This window comes from Microcaecilia unicolor, chromosome 2 (assembly GCF_901765095.1).
Source record: "Microcaecilia unicolor chromosome 2, aMicUni1.1, whole genome shotgun sequence".
Classification (NCBI taxonomy): Eukaryota; Metazoa; Chordata; class Amphibia; order Gymnophiona; family Siphonopidae; genus Microcaecilia; species Microcaecilia unicolor.
Genome location: NC_044032.1, coordinates 209954924 through 209977038, shown reverse-complemented (window position 1 = coordinate 209977038; position 22115 = coordinate 209954924). Strand labels below are relative to the sequence as shown.

Here is a 22115-nt window from a genome sequence, read left to right as displayed (position 1 = left end):
AACAGACATACAACAACAAATGGACAGCCCAAACAGACTTGATTCACTATCTCCTAAAATGGGATAACAGATGCAGGAGAATATTAGACGAAATAGCACCACTACAAACAAGAACCTCACGTAGACACAACTCAATACCATGGTATAATGAAGAACTGAAAAAACTAAAAATACAAGTCAGGAGACTTGAACGAGCATGGGCAAAAATAAAAGATGTGCACACACTCAACGCATGGAAACAAATGCAAAGAAAATACAAATATGCAATAAGACAAACCAAAAGGTCTTACTATAAAACCAAAATAGGAACGGATTACAAAGACACGCATAAACTTTACCAACTCGTGAATAAATTACTAGACACCACATTGGTTACCACAACCAACACAGACATACCATCAGCAGACAAACTTGCTAAATACTTCAACAAAAAAATTGCAAACCTACGCACCACGCTACCACAGAACACTACTGAGATCGAAAAATTCATGGACTGCCTGGACCCAATCCTCGGTGAATACCCAGCGGACCGAATCTGGACAAACTTCGCTCTCCTCACTGAGGAAATCACAACCCAAGCAATTAACAAGTTCGCCAAATTCTGCTGTAAACTGGATACATGTCCCAATTACCTAATAAAATCAGCCCCTCAACTCTTCATAGCAGACCTCACTTCATACCTAAACTAAATGCTGCAACATGGATTCTTTCCTAAGGACAAAGGCAACATACTACTCACCCCAATACCTAAAGATTCAAAGAAAAAAGCAAATGAAATCACCAACTACTGCCCGGTAGCATCCATCTCTTTGGTAGTCAAACTGCTGGAAAGCATGGTAACCAAACAACTCACTGACTACCTAAACAAATTCTCAATATTACACGAGTCACAATCAGGATTTCGCTCCAACCACAGCACCGAAACAGTAATAATCACTCTCCTAACCAAATTCAAACAAGAAATTGCAACAGGCAAAAATGTACTCCTCCTACAATTCAACATGTCCAGTGCATTCAACATGGTAAACCATAAAATACTACTAAACATCCTAGAATACTTCGGAATCAGTGGTAAGGTACTTGGATGGATCAAGGGTTTCCTGACCACAAGAACATACCAAATAATATCAAAATCGAATACATCACCACCATGGAAACCAGAATGCGGTGTATCCCAAGGTTCACCGCTATCACCGACCTTCTTCAACCAAATGATGACCCCACTAGCCAAATCCCTAGCCAACCATGGCCTTAACCCGTACATCTATGCAGACAATGTCACAATATACATCCCGTTCAAACACGATCTACGGTAACAGAAATCACAAACAAAATCGAACTCGGCCTGCAATCCTGAACTCTTGGGCGGATTCATTTCAACTAAAACTCAATGCAGAAAAAACACATTGTCTCATCCTCTCATCACAATACAACACGAACTCACCACTATAAATACGCCAGAATACACTCTTCCTGTCTCAGACAGCCTGAAAATTCTCAGAGTCACAATAGACCGAAACCTCACGCTAGAAAGCCAAGCGAAAATCACAACAAAGAAAATGTTCCACTCAATGTGGAAACTCAAACGAATAAAACCTTTCTGCCCGAGGAAAATATTCAGAAGTCTTGTACAGTCATTGGTGCTAAGAGGGGCATAATCGATGGCCAGCCATTTTCAAAATACACTTGGCGCCGGCCAAATCACTCACCGGGTTTAAAGAAGGATCGCCGGGTTTATATGAGATGACAGGCTTTGTTTTTCAGCCACAATGGAAACCAGGCCTGGCCATCTCAAACCCGGCAAAATGCAAGGCACTTGGGTGTGGGAGGAGCCAGCATTTGTAGTGCACTGGCCCCCCTCACATGCCAGGACACCAACCGGGCACCCTAGGGGGCACTTAAAAAAATTAAAACAAAAAACCAAAAATAGCTTCCAGGTGCATAGCACCCTTACCTTGTGTGCTGTGCCCCCCAAATCCCCCCCAAAACCCACTCGACACAATTCTGCACCATTACCATAACCCTAAGGGGTGAAGGGGGGCACCTACATGTGGGTACAGTGAGTTTTGGAGGGCTCAACATTAACCACCACAAGTGGAACAGGTAGGGGGGGATGGGCCTGGGTCCACCTGCCTGAAGTGCACTGCACCCACTAAATACTGCTCCAGGGACCTGCATACTGCTGACGGTTGGCCGGCGCCGCGACGAAACAGCAGTTGAAGCCGGCCAAAATCGGCTTTCCATAATACCGATTTAGCCGGGATCAGGAGATCACCGGCGATCTCCCGATTTGTGTCGGAAGATCGCCGGCGATCCCTTTCGAAAATGAGCCTGTCACCTAGACTACTGCAATGCAATATATGCCGGATGCAAAGAACAAATTATTAAGAAACTACAAACTGCCCAAAACACCGCAGCCTGACTCATATATGGAAAAACGATATGAAAGCACCAAACCCCTACGTGAAAATCTACATTGGCTCCCAATCAAAGAACGAATTGCGTTCAAAATCCGCACCCTGGTTCACAAAATCATTCACGGCGAGGCCCTGATCTATATGGCAGACCTCATAGATCTACCAACCAGAAATGCAAAAAGGTCATCACGCGCATACCTAAATCTTCACTACTCAAGCTGCAAAAGACTAAAATACAAATCAACTTATGCATCCAGCTTCTCCTACATAATAATTTAAAAACCAATTTGTTCAAAAAGGCATACCATAATGGCCCATCCTATACACCGGAACCACACAACACAATGAAACTTAAACAAGAACTGGACAAAACTTAACCCTTCCTCCTGACTACCCAATGTACCCCATCACTTATTGATCCTTAATGCAAATACCACTCTGCATTTCTCATACCGGAACTGGCGATCGCCAACACGGTATCATGTAAGCCACATTGAGCCTGCAAATAGATGTGAAAATGTGGAATACAAATGCAACAAATAAATAAATAATTAAATTTGTTGCCAGAGAATGTGGTAAAAGCCAGTTAGCTTAGCAGGGTTAAAAAAAAAGGGGTTTGGCTTACTTCCTAAAAGAAAAGTCCATAAACCATTATTAAGCTTGGGGGGGGGGGGGGATAAACAGCATAAATTCAATTTTACTGTTTTACGCTTTTGCCTGGTAATTGCAAGCTGGATTGGCCACTGTAAGAAACAAGATACTGGGCTTGAAGGGCCTTCACTCTCTCGCAGTATGTATACAACACTTACGCTCTTGCTCTTATGTCCGCTCTTGGATATAAAAATATTGCGTCACGCAGAGAACCCGCGATATATAAGGCAGGAGAGCTCCCTTAGCAACCACTCCCTGTCACTCACCGGTCACTGGCCAATAGAAGAGAGCCCTCGACGCAAAAAATTGGGCGGAGACCTACAGCCTCTGCCCTGCCGCACCCACTGAAGCGAGGCGTTGTCTGGTTTTACTGGCCGCGCCCCCCCCCCCCCCGATGCTCCTTCGTTACGTCACTACGTTTCTGTTTTTCCGCCTGTTGTCGTCCCAGAGTGCCCATGGGCAACCGGGGAAAATGTCTGCTTCGCTAGTCCGAGCTACGGTGCGAGCTGTTAGCAAGAGGAAGCTGCAGCCCACTCGAGCGGCCCTAACCTTGGTGAGTAACTCGCGCCAGTGAAAGGAAGCGAGCTGGGGGGGGGGGACCTCTGCGATATTGCCCTTGACCTGTTTGTATCCCTTGTGTGGGGGAGGGGAGATAGGGGGCGGCGTGGTTGGTGCTGGAACGCACGTTTCTTGTTTATGTGCGCAGTGTGGCGTAAGGAGGAAGGTGTATTTTTTTTTTGTTGCAGCTATTTTGTCTGCGCTTCTCATAGTGTGTACGTGGGAAGACAGTGTTTGAGATCCTGAGGGCGCCAGTGGGTAGTGTTACCAGAAAGGGTAATGTGTTTTGGCAGACACCATCAGGTGACCTCAAGTTTGTGTCCTTCATTGTCAAAAACATAACATAAGTGGTAGGGCAGTGTAGCCTGCCTGATGTTAAGTTGAAACTAAATAGCAAAATGAAAGGATAAAACATTTTGTGAATTTTTAAGAGGATGAAGAGGTGGGATTTGCAGCTGATGTAAAAAGTTTCAGGGTGCGTTAACTTGTTTGAATTATTTCTAACATTTCTTTTCTTATTAAAGTAGCCACCTAAAGAGAGATTATGTGTGTAAGGAAGTAGTTTTGCCTCACATAAACCAAAATATTTTTACTGGTTTTAAAGGGTGAAGGGACGTCATTCTAGTTCAGATTAACAATAACATATTACATAGTAAATGGTAGCAACAGGGTGATCAGAGCCACACAACAATGTTGCAGGCTGACATCTTACTTGCTATCGACCTTAAGGTGTCTTCCCCTCCCCCTCTGAATGCATTTATAGTATATGACATGAATATTATATAAAATACATGTTCTTATTCTTGATCTGTTCATGCTATTTTCAGGTCACAGATACATGTTCTTATTCTTGATCTGTTCATGCTATTTTCAGGTCACAGACTGTAGAAGTCTACCTGGCATTGGCCTTACTTCCTAGGGTTACCATATTTTGTCCTCTGAAAAAGAGGACACATGCCACGCCCCCTGCCCCACCCTTCCCCGCCCACACCAGAATATAGAGCATAGAGAGAAAACCTAACACTCTCAAAAAAGAACCAGAATAACTGTTAACCTGCAGCGAATTCTAACATCTATAAGGCAAACTTGTTAACTTGCCAGCTATTGACTTTGGCAGAAAAAAAAAAAGAATTATCCACCAAAATTGCATCAGATTATTCTAGCAGTCATTTACTAACGGTTAGCACTATGTACCTGCTCCAACATCCTAGGAATAAAATGGGCCCCGTGGCAAATAGGTATGGCTCTGTACAAGTACGATCACTCAGTGCTATAATGATAATCCAAAACAGTACTAGTTACTCTCATGAATAAATTCAAACAACTGATTGCAACTGGCAAGAACATACTATTTCTACAATTCGACATGTCTAGCGCCTTCGACATGGTTGATCATGGAATACTACTACATATCCTCGAGTACTTTGGAATTAGAGGCAACGTTCTCAACTGGTTCAAGGGGTTCCTAACCACACGATCATACCAAGTGACATCTAACTCGACTACATCAACCACTTGGATACCTGAATGCGGAGTTCCACAGGGATCCCCCCTCTCACCGACCTTATTCAACTTAATGATGATACCCTTGGCCAAACTATTATCAAACCATCACCTCAACCCATACATATACGCAGACGGCGTAACGATTTACATACCATTTAAACAAGATCTAAAGGAAATTTCCAATGACATCAACCAGAGTCTACATATCATGCACTCATGGGCGGATGCATTTCAGCTGAAACTCAATGCAGAAACAACTCAATGCCTAATACTCACCTCTCAAGATAACGCGAACAAATTCACCACCATTAACACACCAAAACTGAATCTTCCAATTTCGGACACCCTAAAAATTCTTGGAGTTACCATTGATCGACACCTAACACTTGAGAGTCACGCGAAAAAAACACAACCAAGAAGATGTTCCACTCAATGTAGAAATTGAAAAGAGTGAGACCATCTTCCGTAACTTGGTACAATCAATGGTACTCAGCCATCTAGACTATTGTAACACACTCTGTGCTGGCTGTAAAGAACAAATAATCAAGAAACTTCAGACAGCCCAAAACACTGCAGCTAGATTCAAATTCGGCAAAACAAAATATGAAAGTGCTAAACCTCTACGAGAAAAGCACAATATGAAAGTGCTAAACCTCTACGAGAAAAGCTCCCACTTAAAGAACGCATCACGTTCAAAATATGTACCCTAGTTCACAAAATCATTCACGGAGATGCTCCAGCCTACATGCCAGACCTGATAGACTTACCACCCAGGAACGCTAAAAAATCATCCCCCACATTCCTCAATTTTCACTTCCCCAACTGTAAAGGTCTAAAATACAAATTAACACATGCGTCAACCTTCTCCTACTTGAGCACACAATTCTGGAACGCGCTGCCGCGCAACTTAAATACGATCTATGAACTAACTAACTTTTGCAAACTATTGAAGACCCATCTCTTTAACAAGGCATACCACAAAGATCAACAAATGTGAACTCCTACACGGATATCCAGTACTGCCTTACGATACTTGCTTGTTAAACCATTATCATCCTTTATCATTATCATGTTACCCAAGATCCTTATGTAATACTAAATGTCTATGTTACTATGTATTTCCACTACTCATGATGTATTGTAAGCCACATTGAGCCTGCAAAGAGGGGGGAAAATGTGGGATAGAAATGCAATAAATAAATAAAAAGAAAAGTCTGTGGAACTGTAATAAGAAGGAAATGCATTCCCAGGACTGTCAAAGTGGCTCACTTTCTGACTTTCGTCCTTCCCAGTGTGTTATCTGTAGTACTGTTTCTTGGCTTCAAAATCAGCACTGTGTACCAAAAACACATACTCTCCACAAACACAGGCTTAGGAGTGAGGCACGTCAGAAATACCGTCCCCTCACCTCCCCACTGAACTGTCATCTCTCTCTCGAACTCCCCAGTGCAGCATGTCTCCTCCACCTTTCCCTCACTCAGTCTCGAACTGCCCTGCTACCACCCACCCAATCATCACCCAATCCTACCTTTAAGCTCATGTCTGAGATCGCCCGCCAGCAGCAGCCCTACTAATTTCCTACTTCAGCACCGTCCGACCGTCCCTCCAGCCGGAAACAGGAAGTTAAGAGTCAGAGGGATGGGACGTCATGGAACGCAGAAGAAAAAAAGAACGTGAACGAACGTCAGAGGAGGGCGGGAGTGGAGGAGGCTGGAGAAGCAAAGCTGTGGTGGTGACTCGGCTCACTAGCAACCTGCATGGAATTTACATTGAGGGTCTCATTTGTAAAAGAGAAAAAGTCTCAAAAACGGCATTTGGATGTTTTTCTCTGAAAAATGTCCAAATCACTATTTTCAAAACTCAGATTTGAGACGTTTTTGTCTGTAGTGCATGCAGATCACAAGGGGACATGTTGGGGGCAGGATTTTAGAAGTTTTTCTGCCATAATGGAACAAAGCAAAAACGTCCAGGGCTAAATGTTTTTAGACGGTTTGGTCTAGACCTGTTTCAGTCACAAAGAGGTGCCTAAATGACCAGATAACCACTTGAGGAGTTAAGTCATGACCTCCCCCGTACTTCCTCAGTGGTCACTGACCCCCTCCCACCTCCCAAAGATGTGAAAGAAACAGCTTCAGATGTTATGGCCAGTCCTATTAGAGCAGCAAGCAGGTCCCTAGAGTAGGCTAGTGGTCAGTGCAGTGTACTATAGAGAAGGAGACCCAGACCCACATCTCACTCAAACACTGTGGAAAGTGTGAACCCACCAAAAATCTACTGTACCCACATATAGGTGACATCTTAAGGCATAAGGTCTATTACAGTGGTGGACAGTTAGATTCAGTAAGTTTTTGGTGGGCTTGATAGGGTGCACTATGCAGTATAAAGGGGTAACAGTGAGGTGTACCTGAGACATTTTTTGTGAAGTCCACTGCCGTGCTCCCAAGGGTGTCCCACTGCTCTGCTGGGATGTTTGTGTGGCCAATCTACTAAGAATGCTGGTCCTCCTTACATGCCAGTGGCTTGTTTTTGTGTATTTTTTCCCTTGGACTTTTTTTTTTTCTTCTTTCAAAAAAATGGTGCTAAAAAAAAAATGCGCTCAGTATAGAAACATGTAACAAATGGCCATTTTTGAAACAGAAAGTTGAACGTTTTTCTGGTTTGAAAATAGCCATGTTCAGTACTAGATTTTTGAATGTTTTCCCCAAAGGGCCCGATTATATGTATGGCGCCTAAAATTACCGAGCGTTAGGCAATTACGCCTAAGTGTATTCTAAATACTGCATGAAAATCTACATGCGATATTCAGAATACGCTTAGGCATAGTTCACGTGACTAAATCTACATGTGTCCATCTACATAAACGAAAAACTGGTGTAAATCCCTGCGTGTAGATTTACATGCACTGGCCCATATTTTATAACAATGCATGTAGATTTTGGAACAACCACAAAACACCCATTTCCACACTCCTAAGCACGGCCCTTTTTGCCTGCGCACGTTAGAATTTAGGCGCAGTACATGACTACGCTTAGCAATGCACGTATGTACATTACATTTTTTTGCAATTAGTTCTCTTGGTAAGCGGTGTTAACGCTTAACAGCTTGTTAAAACAATCTACATGCGTAGTTATAGAATACACCTACATTTAGGCGTAGAATCACAAGTAACTCTAGGTGCGCTATATAAAATCCAGCAGAAAACGTCCAAAATCAGATTTAGACGTCATATCAAAACTGCCCCGCCACGTTAAGGAGTTAATATTCAGCTGTTCAGATATTTAAAACATTTCCTAGTATCTTAGGCTCCCTATATCTGAAACCAGTTTATCTGGATAACTTTAACTGGATAGCAGCTGAATAAATGCCTCTATCTATATAAAGTTTAACCCTGCCCCTGCCAACTCCTCTTTTTAAATGGATAACTTCTGGCCTGACATCAGGATGTTTTGTTTGGCCAAAGTTATGTGTTAGCCTAGAAAATATTTCAGGAGCTGACTGGATCAGCGTTTTTAAATTAACCAGATAAAATGCTTCTGACTATCAACCCCATTGATTAGATTGAAGAGCATATTATCAGTCTAAGCCCGTTATTTAAATGTTTTCACTAGGACGTATATGCTATGGCTTTGATTGATTGATTGTGAAAGTAAGTATATCAAATGACTAATAAACCATAAACCCTATTCATGTTTGATACATGCAGGTGGTGCTCAAACGTTTGGCGCTGAAAAAAAATCGGCACTGAATGAAATTCTATAAAGGGCACTCTGAGATGGGTGCTCTTTGTAGAATAGCACATAGCACTAGGATCCACACTCAGTTTTGGGCACAAGGATTTACACTAGCTGAAACCAGGTGTAAATACCAGTGCATAAGTTGGGTGCAGATCCCCGGAACTCTGTAATAATGGCGCATCTTTATTGAATGCCCCTGACTCTCCCACAGCCATGCCCTCTTTCATTTGCATGCTAAAAGATTTGCATATGGATCTTTATAGAATAGTGCCTAGCAAGATGTGTGTACAAATCCAAATTGTTGCCAAATAACTCCAGTAATTGGTTGTTAACGTCCAATTATTGCTAGTTAATGGTTCATTACTCAAGTTGCGCGTGCAACTTGGGTTCCACATATAGAATCCGGCGGAAATATATATATCTTGCATAAACATCCCCATTTTATAAAGTCCAGGATATGCACTTATCAAACCCAAGTGCATGTAAATGACAAGGGGGGGACTGACCTAGGCATAGGAGACACTGTAAGTTACATGCATATATGTGGCTTTTAGGTGCAGGCATTTATACCAGCTCTATGGCTGGCATAAGTGCTCGTGCCTAACCTTATAAGTGTTTATATACTACATTATGTTTCACTGGGCCACAGGTTTTCAAAGGGAACTCTTCGCAGTGTGCAAATGAACTTGCAGTCACATGGGTAGAAGCAATGCATGGGGATGAAATAACTCTCCTTGTGCATATATATACTTCAGTTTGTAGATTGCCTCCATAAAAATGGTCAAGATGTAATCATACTTGTTAAAACAATCCAAAAACAGATGATAACAAAAATGGGTCCCTAAGGGTAGCTACTAAAATGGTTAGTGGTCTTTGTCAAAAAGCATATGGGGACTGACTTAAAGATCTCAATATGTATACTTTGGTAGAAAGGCTGGAGGGGAGATATGATAGAGACATTTAAATACATATGCTGCCCAAATGCACAGGAAGTGAGCCTCTTTCAATTGAAAGGAAACTCTGGAATGAGGGGGCATAAGATGAAGGTGAAAGGTGGAATGGCCTCCCGGTGGAAGTGGTGGAGACGAAAACAGTATGTGAATTCAAGAGAGCTTGGGACAAGTACATTGGATCTCTAAGGGAGTGATAGGGTGGCATGGATGAGAAGACTGGATAGGCCATATGGTCTTAAATGAAGGCAGATATTTTCTGTTTCTATTTGTATTCTATGTACAGTGCACTCCATTTAACTGCACATCGGATAAGCGCATGCTCTGTTTAACTGCATGCCGTACTTCGGTCCCGTTTTTGGTGCCATCAGTTTCTATGGGGACAAACTTCGGTTTAGCGCACCACTGATAAGTGCAAGATTTGCTTATACGCATGGTTTAAGACTGCTCCTCTGCAGGAAAGACTCCGCATAAGCGAACTCACGGAAAATGGAAGCCGATTGACACGTGACAAAGGGGCGGTAAATTTGAAATCTCGTTGGTAAACTGCCACAGGCAGAATAAGCAAAAGAATGTTGTTAGAGTGTACACTGGAGTCGGAGTCGTCGTCGCGCAACTGTAAGATTTTAACACTGGCTGAACGAATAGAAGTTCTTAAAAAATTAGAAAACAAAGTCAAGCATCTATTGCTAAAGAATATGATGTCAATCCCAGTCAAATGTCACATACCTTGAAGCAGAAAGATCAGCTTCTGGAAGACTGGCAAAACAATACAGATCCACACAGGAAACGAAAACGGGCGGGAAAAGCTGAGGACGTAGAAGATGCTCTTCTTCGGTGGTTTTCTCAAGTCAGGAGCAGTCAGTTTCCTGTCAGTGGTCCACTGCTTATGGAGAAAGCTAATTAGCTAGCTGAAAGTCTTGGACTAACTGAATTCAAAGCCACTGTTGGATGGTTGGAAAGATGGAAGGAGAGGAACAACATAAAATTCAAGAAACAGCATGGTGAAAAACAAGACGCTGATGACTTTGGTGCTGAAAATTGGGTTGTTTCAGTTCTTCCTACCATCTTGAACGAGTTTGCACCTCGTGACGTTTTCAATGGTGACGAAAACGGTCTCTACTGGTGAGCGATTCCTGATGGAACACTTGCATTCAAACAAGCCAAAACTACAAGAAGTAAAACGTCGAAGGACCGACTGACGATCCTCCTTTGCTGCAATATGGATGGGAGTGAGAAGTTGGAACCACTCGTCATTGGAAAGAGCAAACAGCCCTGTTGCTTCAAGAATGTTAAGCGAACGTCCTGTCTCATACGAGGCTAACACAAATTCATGGATGACTGTGGAAATTTGGAAGCAGTGGCTAAAGAAGTTACTAGAATGCGGGCACAAAAGCATCAGATTTTGTTGCTTTGTGATAATTGTGCTGCACACAGTGATGATGTCAGGCTGTGTAACTTCAAGGTGGTCATCCTGCCACCAAACACTACCTCTCTGATCCAACCTATGGATCAGGGCATAATAGCCAATTTCAAACGACATTATCGGGCTCTTGTGCTACGTCGTCTGATGAGCGTTATGGATGACCAGACTGGCAAGGATAAACGTGCTGTTGAACTGGCTCGTAATCTATCACTGTTGGATTCCCTACATATGCAGAAAGAAGCCTGGAATCAAGTGACACAGGCAACCATTGTGAACTGTTTCAAGCGGGCAAGCGTTGTTAAGGATGTGGAGAGGGACGAAACAGATACAGCTGTTGCAAACACGTCAGATGAAAAGGCGCTATTGACATCCTAGCCGGTGTTAACTGAAGAGGAGTTTCATCACTACCTAGCTCTTGATTACGATCTACAAACAGCTGACGACAGCACTGATGTCGAGATATGCGCCTACACGCAGGCAGTGGCTGATGATGAAACAGATGATGAAATGAGCAGCGAGGCACATGCTGACGAAATTCAACAACCTCCTGTCACTTTTGCAAGAGCGCTGGAGAGTCTCAACACCGTGCGGGCCTATCTGGAGGTCACTGAATGTCAGTGCTATGACAGTTTTTACCGTCTGGTAGCTGTAGTCTATGGAACTCACAGACACAAGAGTGTACAGAGGACTATGACTGATTACTTCAAGTAAGCCTAACGTCAGTTAACGGAGACTGTATGTATAATCAGTACTGTACATATGTTATCAGATGTCAAGCTTTTTTTGGGTCACAACGGTTAAGTGCACGCTCCGGTTAACTGCATGTATTTCTTTGGTCCCAGACCCTTGCACTTAAGCGGATTGCACTGTACTAACAAACGAAAATGTTTGCAGGTTAGTAGCTTTTTCTGTGAAGTGTAGCTACAAGATGCAAATGAGCTGTATGGTTCATTTCCATCTTTTGGTATACATTATATGGAATTTTTCATGCATCACCACAACAAGGAATGTCACAGGTTGTGGGCTCTGGAAATGTGAAAAGTATGAATTTCTTTATAAATGTGGTTAATAAATCCCAATAAATGCCCCATTGTGCGGTGCTCTGAAAAACTTCAGTTGGGTCAGAGGGCTCTTTAAATTTGTGCTGCCGTCACAGCGTGAAGACTGTGTGTTTTAAAAAAGATCTTGAATAATGCTCCTACGCTTATTTTTTTTTTCTGTGAAAATGGACCTGCAGAGTCATTTTCATGTGCTTGTTTTCACTTTAATTGCATTCATGAGCTACTTTGCAGGATTTTGCATCACTGCAGCTCATTATGTAATTGTGCATTAAACTTTTGTATGATGTGTGTTTCATGCAAAAGTTTAGTTTTACACAGTTGCTTTGTATTTTAGCACATAAGGCCCTTAAAATGACAAACATCAGCTTAAACAGTATAAAATAATATATTTAACATTAATAAACAATAAAAGCATTAATAAAAAGACAGATAAAATTAGATCCAGAAGGCAGTAGGCAAACATCTTCAAAGGCATATTTTTAGAGAAAAAACATCTTGGGAGTTGAAGCTTTCTTCTGTGTTGGTGGAAAACTGTTTTCATTAGTTTATAAAATGTAAATCTTTGTCTGTCTTCAGATGCCAAACTTTTATTTCTGTAATCGTAAAGGTATTTTAAAAATTTGGTCTAAACATGATCACGTTTTGTAAAGCAGCTACAGAGTATTTGACTGCATGTTTTATGCATCAACTGAAGCCCAGAAATTTTTCATTTGCTCACAACGCCTTTGTTTATAACCCCAAACTCTCTATGCTATTACTTAAATAATAATTCTCCAGAAGAAGAGAGAACCACTGCAGTTTGGCCCTTAAAAACGTGGATCACACTGCACAGCTGTTAAAAAATTATTATTTTTTTTTAATAACGGTTGGTACAATATACAAAATTTGATGTCCTCATACCACTTTATGTCTCATAGTATGGTTTATTCTGTTCATTTGTTTCAATTATTATTCAGTTGATATTCAATGAAATAAAACTGTGTTTTGTTTTTCAGACACCTTTAGCTGTAAATAAGATAAAACAGTTACTTAAAGATAAACCTGAACATGTAAGTATTAAAGTATTTCATTCCTTTCAATAAGAGTTGGTTATTTTGTTCTCTGAGAACAATCAGGCCTTTGTGTTCTCACAACAGGGGTAATGTCATCCGGTGGAGCCTAGTGTGGACACTGGTCAGTGAGACTAAGAACTTTCTAGTAGAGCTTCAGATCTGCATGCATTTAAATGATTTTTCCTACTTATCAACATACCATATTCTACAACTTTCAGGGGAAAAAGTTTTATCAGGGACAATGCATATACTACAAAAACACAACTGAAATGCAACTATTGGCTAAATCACCACCACTTGAGTCAAAACTTGGTGGAAGCACATTTTGGTAGCAGTTATAGCTATGAATCTGTTAAGTCTCCACCAACTTTGCACACCTATTTAATATCAGACCATTCCTTACAAAACCAGGGCCATTGCAAGGGCATTGGACATAAAAAGAAAATCTTCAGCCTTGTTGCCCTCCCCTTTCCACTAACTTTCATGTCTCTAGGCCCCCATCCCTGAGACTTTGATAATATGATGCCACCCCTCCCAGAATGATCTGTAAAATGGTAATTGGCATCATATCTAGTGTCTTTGTATGTGTATATTATAATTGTATGTGTATGTGTATAAACATACAATGAGAATAATTTCAAAAGCTGCCTCCTTTCATTCCTCCTAGAGTGTGATCCCTTCCTACCAGCAGGTAAAGGTAGAGATCACAGTGAGATCACAGATATAAAGGCTGGTGCAGGCTGGAATCCTTCAGAATTTCTCTTACTCCAGCAGATGGTGAGGTTAGGTTGGTGCAATAGACTAGGTGACAGAGGCTTGACCCCCAGAAAGACCTTAGGAAACTGGAAGACTGGGTATCCAAATGTCAGATGAAATTTAGTGTGGACAAATGCAAAGTGATGCACATCGGGAAGAAAATCCGAATCACGGTTACCTGATGCTAGGATCCACCGTAGAAGTCAGCACTCACTAGGTGTCATTGTCAACAATACGCTGAAATCTGCCCAGTGTGTAGCGGCCAAAAAAGTAAACAGGATGCTAGGAATTATTAGGAATGTTGCTACTAATTGGGTTTCTGCCTGGTACTTGTGACCTGGATTGGCCACTGTTGGAAGCAGGTTACTGGGCTAGATGGACCTTTGGACTTATCCAGAATGGCTATTCCTATGTTCTCATGTTCGTATGTTAAAAAATATATGATAGTGTTACTTTATTATTATTAGTATTTGTATAGCGCTACCAAGACGCACGCAGCGCTGAACACCTGACACAAAGAGACAGTCCCTGCTCAAAAGAGCTTACAATCTAACTAATACAGACAAACAAGACAGTAATGGGTGAAAAGAGAGGAAGGGACAAGGGGAGGGCAATTGTGGCTTGGAGCTAAAAGCAGCAGTGAAAAGGTGGGTTTTCAGCATAGATTTGAAAACAGGTAGAGATGGAGCTAGACGTATAGGTCCAGGAAGTCTATTTCAGGCATAAGGTGCCGCGAGAGAAAAGGAGCGAAGCCTGGAGTTAGCAGTGGAGGAGAAGAAGGACGATAAGAGAGATTTGTCAAGCAAGCGGAGTTCACGGGGAGGAATGTAGGGAGAGATGAGAGTGGAGAGGTAATGGGGGGCTGCAGAGTGGATGCATTTAAAGGTCAGTACGAGAAGTTTAAACTGCATGCGGAAGCGGACAGGGAGCCAGTGAAATGACTTGAGGAGCGGGCTAGTATGGGTATAACGATTCTGGCGGAAAACAAGTCGTGCCGCAGAATTTTGGACAGATTGGAGAGGAGAGAGATGGCTGAGCGGAAGACCAGTGAGAAGTAAATTGCAATAGTCCAAGCGAGAGGCAACAAGGGTGTGGATAAGGGTTCTGGCAGCGTATTCAGAAAGGAAGGGGCAAATTTTGCAAATATTGTAGATAAAGAAGCCACAGGTTTTGGTGGTCTGTTGAATATGCACAGAGAAGGAGAGAGAGGAATCAAAGATGACTCCAAGGTTACGAGCCGAGGAGACAGGGAGGATGTGAGAGCCATTAACAGAGATAGAGAAAGGGGGAAGAGGGGAGGTGGGTTTAGGGGGAAAAATGAGAAGTTCAGTTTTGGTCATGTTGAGCTTTAGATGGCGTTGAGACATCCAAGCAGCAATTTCTAGCTTCTTTATTCCCCTAGTTGTCTCGGGTAATAAAAACGCAAACAAAAAAAAAAGCTTAAGAGTACAGCGTGACCAAAGTACAAAGAGGCCTGAAAACCACAACATTTGTTAATCCCTGGATGCCAGATGATCACCTACTATAATATCAGAAACACTCTTGCCATTAGTAAGCACTAAGTCCAGTATTGCCCCATCCTGCTTGGGGTTCCATTACCAGCTGCTGGAATAATGTTCCCTGTAGAGAATCCAGGATCTCAATAAAAGGGTAGCGCAGCTTATTGGATCGATCTCAGAATATTTGCTAGCATTTCACATGTAGGATGTCTTATTGTGCTTATGAAATGCAACAGGTATTGTCTTTCTGGTAGTGTCCTACGTACAGTACTGAGTTTGTGAATCCCAACTATAGGGGCCCTTTTACAAAGGCGTGCTGAGAAATGGCCTGCGATAGTGTAGACGCGTGTTTTGGGCACGCGCAGAATAATTTTTCAACACACCTGTAAAAAAATGACTTAAAAAAAAAAATTTTGCTGAAAATGGACGTGCGGCAAAATGAAAATTGCCACACATCCATTTTGGGTCTGAGACCTTACCGCCAGCTAAAGTCTCATGCGGTAACCGGGGGCAGTAACAACCTACTCATGTCAAATGCCACTTGGCGCATGTCCAATACACATGTCTGAAAATTAAAAATTATTTTTCGAAAGCACATATCGGATGTGTGCCACAAATGAAATTACCGCAAGAGCCACGTGGTAGCCGGGCAGCAACTCCATTATGGCGCACGTTGGGTGCGCATAGACGCTTACGCGGCTTAGTAAAAGGGCCCCATAATGACAGAGTTACTGTGATACTGTTGTATATTTGAACCCTGTTTTTCTTATGTAACATTGCATAAAAATTAAACAGTTCTCTGTTTCTCAACACAATGTACTAAGTAGGAACAATAATATAATTCATAATCAGTGTGGGAAACAGTAAACGAACTCTGGTTTTGTTAGCATATGGCTAGTTTAAAATCAGATGTTTAAATAATTGAGTAGGAAGTAACCCCCTCCAGAAGAAATCTGCATGACTGAGCCATGGAGTTCTAAAGAAAGCATCGCTTGGATATCCTGTTTTTATAGAAAAGTCCAAAAGCTTGAGTTAGGTTTTCAGAGGACCTGTGAAAAAGTTGTAAATCCTGGTGTGCAAGCTAAGCACGCAACCCCAGAATTCTATAACATTGTGACTAAATTATAACACTCCTGACCCGCCCATGGCCTACCCCCTTCTGGGTTGTGGGCGAGATTCTGCACAGAACTTTATAGAATAGCATGCAGGCAGAAGCATGTGTAAACCCAAATTGCAAATTAACGCCGATAAGTGGTGTTAATGGCTTGTTAAATGAACTCCCCTAATCTAGTCACATGCAGGTCTAAAAAATGACAACTACAATGCATATCAGCACCCTATAAACTGAATGGAGTACATAAGTAATGCCACACTGGGAAAAGACCAAGGGTCCATTGAGCCCAGCATCCTGTCCACGACAGCGGCCAATCCAGGCCAAGGGCACCTGGCAAGCTTCCCAAACGTACAAACATTCTATACATGTTATTCCCAGAACTGTGGATTTTTCCCAAGTCCATTTAGTAGCGGTTTATGGACTTGTCCTTTAGGAAACCGTCTAACCCCCTTTTAAACTCTGCCAAGCTAACCGCCTTCACCACGTGTTGCAAAGTAAATAGGAGCTGTGACTCCCCCCCCCCCCCCCCCCCCAAGACCATATTTAATCAAATTTTGGCCTGCTCACCCCTAATTATGACTGCAGCACCACATTTGTAATTTTGTTTAATTTATGGTGTTTTATAGGACTTTTGTTCTTGGGAGGGACACTTTATTTCACAGGGCAGTATCATCAATAGGGTGAACCCTATTGCTTGTTCCAAATGCGTATGCATCCCTATTCATAGCAATCCCTGAATCCAAGCCTATCCATGTAATAGAAAGAAAGGTAGAATGTAGGCAAGAAGATTTTTGTTTTTTAATTTTTCATGTGAACTTTACATATTCTGTGATATTTTGATTTTTTTTTTTAATTCAGACATTTCCAAATCTTTCTGTATTTGCAGATTGGTCTAAAAGTTGGTGTTCGTACAAGAGGGTGCAATGGTCTTTCTTATTCACTAGAATATACAAAGACAAAAGGTGCATCAGATGAAGAAGTATTTCAAGATGGTGAGAAGGCTTTTTTTTTTTAAAAGGAATTATCCAGCAAAAAGTATCTATGAATTGTCAAACATATTTATCCTTACGCTGTGCAGCAGAATTCCTTCTTTCATTAGCACAACTGTTGCTGTTTATAAATCACATTTTCATTTTATGGAGATAAAGAAGGCAAGATCTTATTGACTCAGTAGACAGATGTCTTAAAGGTATTTCCCAGTTTAATTAGTTTTAGCTCTAGAGCATCGGAAATCCTTCACAGTAATAACTAGCAAGAGACATTAATCTTACATAAGCAATGGAATAATACATAAAAAAAGAGAACCTGACAGATTCTAATCTTAAGAAGGTCCAAAAAAAAAAAAAAGCACACCCACCCCCCAATTTAGGGGGGTCTTTTACTAAAAATTAGCACATGTTTTCTGCAACAGGGTCATAGGAATAAAATGGGTCCTGTGGTAGATAACATGGGCTAATCTTTAGTAAAAGACCCCCTCAATTATTGGCCAGATATATTTGACCAGAGGACAGATATATTTTTATGGTCACCAGTAGTCCCTAACTGCTGCATTGCTGCTGTACTGTTGCTCTTTCTTGCATGAATTAAGGTCTGCTCCTCCCTTTCATTTTCATAATTTTTTGCTTAATTCAGCAACAAATGGTATGGCAGTTTTAATTTGGCTTTATCTGATACATAATAAGTGGTTAAAAGATAAAACATTTGGAATAGATTTTTTGGTGAGAAATATGAATGTTAAAAGTAAAAAATAAAATGAAATTTTAAAAACCATAAATTCCATGGTATTACGCCATTTTTGTCTCGAGTTTCTATGCTGTCTTCAGTGGCTTGAAAGCTGTTCTGCATTCAGGGGGTCTTTTACTAAGCCGCTGTAGCGTTTTTAGCTCGTAGTTGAAATCAGCTGGCGGTAAACGCTGAGATGCCAATAGGAATATAGGAGATTCTATATATGGCTCAGCACTGAAATCAGTGGCAATTAAGCGTATTCTAGAATCAGGCGCCGATTTATAGAATATGCTTGATATCTCAGCACCTAAAACTACGTGCATCCATTTACACCAAAGAAAACGTGGCGTAAATCCCGGCGCATATATTTAGGCGCACTGGGCCATATTCTATAACTATGTGCGTAAATTTTGAAATGTCCATTTTCCTGCTTATAACCATGCCCCTTTTTGCCCTCACACATTAGAAGTTCGGTGCACTTCGTTACAGAATATGCTTAGTGAGTTGGGCGCATAAATGCTAATCAGTGTCAATTAGTGCTTATTGCTTATTAAGAGCTGTTATCAACGCTGATTAACTTGTTAAGCCAATTACGTCACACACACCAATTTCAGCACAGATTTGTAGGTGCGCTATATAGAATTTGGGGGATAGTGGGCATCTTGGCGTTTACAGCCAGCTGATTTCTACCGCAAGCTAAAAATGCTACAGTGCCTTAGTAAATGACCCCCTCATTGCAATTTAACAGGAAAAAAATTAATATACAGTAAGCACAAAGTCTGTGTGTTAACTGTTGGGGATAACTGTAGAATCACAGTTCTTTACAGCTCATAGGAGTAATTTTGGGCTAATCCTCAACCCTTTATAATTTTCTAATTAATCATAACTGAGATACTTGCTGCTAAGATTTATGTTTTCGGTTCACCTAGGACTGTAGAATTGGAGGTCATCCTGTAGAATTTTCATAAAAATAATCTTCATGACCCTGTGATTTAAAAAAATAAAAAGAAACTAATTCTCTCTCTCTCTCTCTCTCTTTCTTCAAGGTGTTAGAGTCTTCATCGAAAAGAAAGCACAGCTAACACTTTTAGGAACAGAAATGGACTATGTAGAAAATAAATTATCAAGTGAGTTTGTTTTCAATAATCCAAACATCAAAGGAACTTGTGGCTGTGGAGAAAGCTTTAATATTTGAAACCTCAGGACTGCGTTTTTGGCAACGCCGTCAGAAATGTATTCTTCCTCCTTGTCCTCATCCCTATTTCTCTCAAGTTTGTGGTCTTTGTAAAGTGTAGTTTGCCCTTACAGGAAAAATAAAAACAATTTAATGCATTTTGAGAATGGAATATAACATGTCTAAATTCCTAACATAAAACATTTACTTAGCTGTTCTGAGACTTAAAAGTAAAGAGCAGTGAAGTATAATGGTTCCAAAATTAAATTAAGGTCTCACATTAAAAAGAGATGCGCTACTATTTTATGATGATGCCACCTTTATTAACTGGTCATTTTTTAAATAGCCATGAATTCATCAGCAATGGATGCTGTTGTGTTTTTATGGTTATGGCACTTCATGCTATAGACATATCATATTCTGAGAAGCACTGGAACAGTGACTTGAGAGCTTGATTTGGATTATGCATTCCCAAATGGCATTATTCATGTGTAGACCTTAAAACTGAGGGCCGCTGATTAAACAGGTCTTTGTGTGATGTTGAACCTCCTATATTTCTAGTGGTGTGTGTGAAGCATTTAAACTGTTAAGTGATGATGCCTTTTGTTCCTGTACGCTGTAGTTTCAGCTACTCTAGGGAATAATGTGGTATTTGCCTCATCACAGTGCCTCTTACTTTCCCAGTTGTGACCGAACACAATGTTGCATACAGTTTCTTAAAACTGATATTATGATTAAACATAACAACTTGTCCTTGATTTAGAAAACATATAACGATTTTTTTTGTCTCTCTTAGAAGTGGACTCTTGTTCCATTTTTCAAAACCGGCAGCCTTCATCGTTCATACTTTTGGCAAATAGGGTTGTTTGTTTTTTTTGTATGTGTGATAACCTGTTACAGGAAGTCAGTTGTGTGAGTTGTTCATATTCTTTGACCCTCTCAAGGGAGAATGCAGTTGAAAAACAGCAGAAAGATTAACATCTTGACTGTTAAATTGTAGCAGAATCAAAAGCCCAGCTCTAGAGTCTGCTAATTCTATTTCAGTGACTCTGCTTGATGCTACGTAATACATTTTAGGTATACAATTATAGGACTTCTATACTTCACTGCTTTGTCCGTGACCATAAATACTTAGGCCACAAAAATTTAATGTACATCATATAATCATGAGCAGCCACTCTGGGTGCCACTTAGGATTAACGATACTTTACTGTAAGCTAAATGACACAGCAGTAAAAAAAAAAAAAAAAAAAGGTTTTTATGTATCTATACCTGTGTGTTTCAAATGAACATCCAGGTAGACAGATTTAAATGATAATGCGTGTGTGACTAGAGTTTATATGTATTATGTAGTGATGGGTTTTGATATCTTACTGGTGTGTGGTTCTTGAGGTTTAGAGTTGGAAACTTCTGACATACAGAGGGATATTTTTAAAAAGGGTGGGTGTCCATGTGTAATGTACTGACTTGGACATCTCACATGTATCTTAGAACAGGCCGTATCCTGTTCTAAAATACATGTGTGATGGATGTCCATGAACATCCATTTTGAAAACTGAAACATCCAAACATGGACGTCTGGGTGGCCATTTTATAATATGGATTTTCCTCTGCTGTCACAAAGACATCAATGGGAGGAATAACCTAATGTTTAAAGCAGCCAGCTGAGAGCCAGAGCCGAAATCCGGAGGTTGCTGGTTCAAGTCCTACTGCAGCTTTTTAAAAATATCATTGTGAGCACTTCAGAGAGAGAAAAATACCTACTGTAACATCCTTTATCTTCATTCAGTGGAGAACTGATCATTCAGAGCATCTTTCTATAACATGGACATGCCAAGTACTGGGTCTATATATGGATGTCCATCTTTTTAGAATTGGACGTCCCTTCCCCTTTTGTAATTGGACATCCGTATTTTAGACCCTCCCTGGTCCTGCGCAAAACATGCCCCCTTGCCAAGTGGACATGCAACAGTTTTAGACATCCATATCCAGGATATATTAAATCTGGATTCAGACATCCATTCAATTGTAGACATCTAAATGCCATTTTCAGACGTCACAAGCATAAAGCTTTGAAAATAACCACCAGTGACATGGATTTTATAACTTATTTTTCTCTTTTTTGATGTTGCTAGTGTGTGCTTTCCCTTTTTACAGAAGTACATCTGTGCGTAGTGACAGTGTTGGCAGGAAAATGATCCTTTCTAGACATTGAAAAGAAAAAGTTACCACCAACACCATCTACCACAGATCTTTTTCTGTTTTCAAATGGGGACCAATGTGTCAAAACAGCCAAAAACATAACCAAAGGTGCAGACCCCCTGCCAGTCTCCACCATCCTGCCCCTCCCCTCCACCCCCATTTTTGTAAAAGGTCATCCTATAATTTCTCTGGAGGATTGTTTGTGTGTTACCTTTCAGAGAGCAGTGCTTTCTTTCTAGTTACTCTGTTTTCTTCCAGGACCACATGACTCTCAGTAAGCTTGAATTACA

The 22115-nt window shown here is 41.0% G+C and overlaps 1 protein-coding gene across 1 annotated transcript; it reads left to right on the top strand.

The window, feature by feature from the left end:
* The first annotated feature begins 3432 nt into the window (after positions 1-3432).
* ISCA1 (iron-sulfur cluster assembly 1) lies at positions 3433-21792 on the top strand. The gene is made up of 4 exons (XM_030193684.1): positions 3433-3621; positions 13299-13352; positions 17611-17716; positions 19496-21792. Exons 1-4 carry the CDS (start codon positions 3463-3465, stop codon positions 19642-19644), a joined length of 468 nt encoding a protein of 155 aa, XP_030049544.1. The 5' UTR covers positions 3433-3462; the 3' UTR covers positions 19645-21792.
* The last annotated feature ends 323 nt before the right edge of the window (positions 21793-22115 follow it).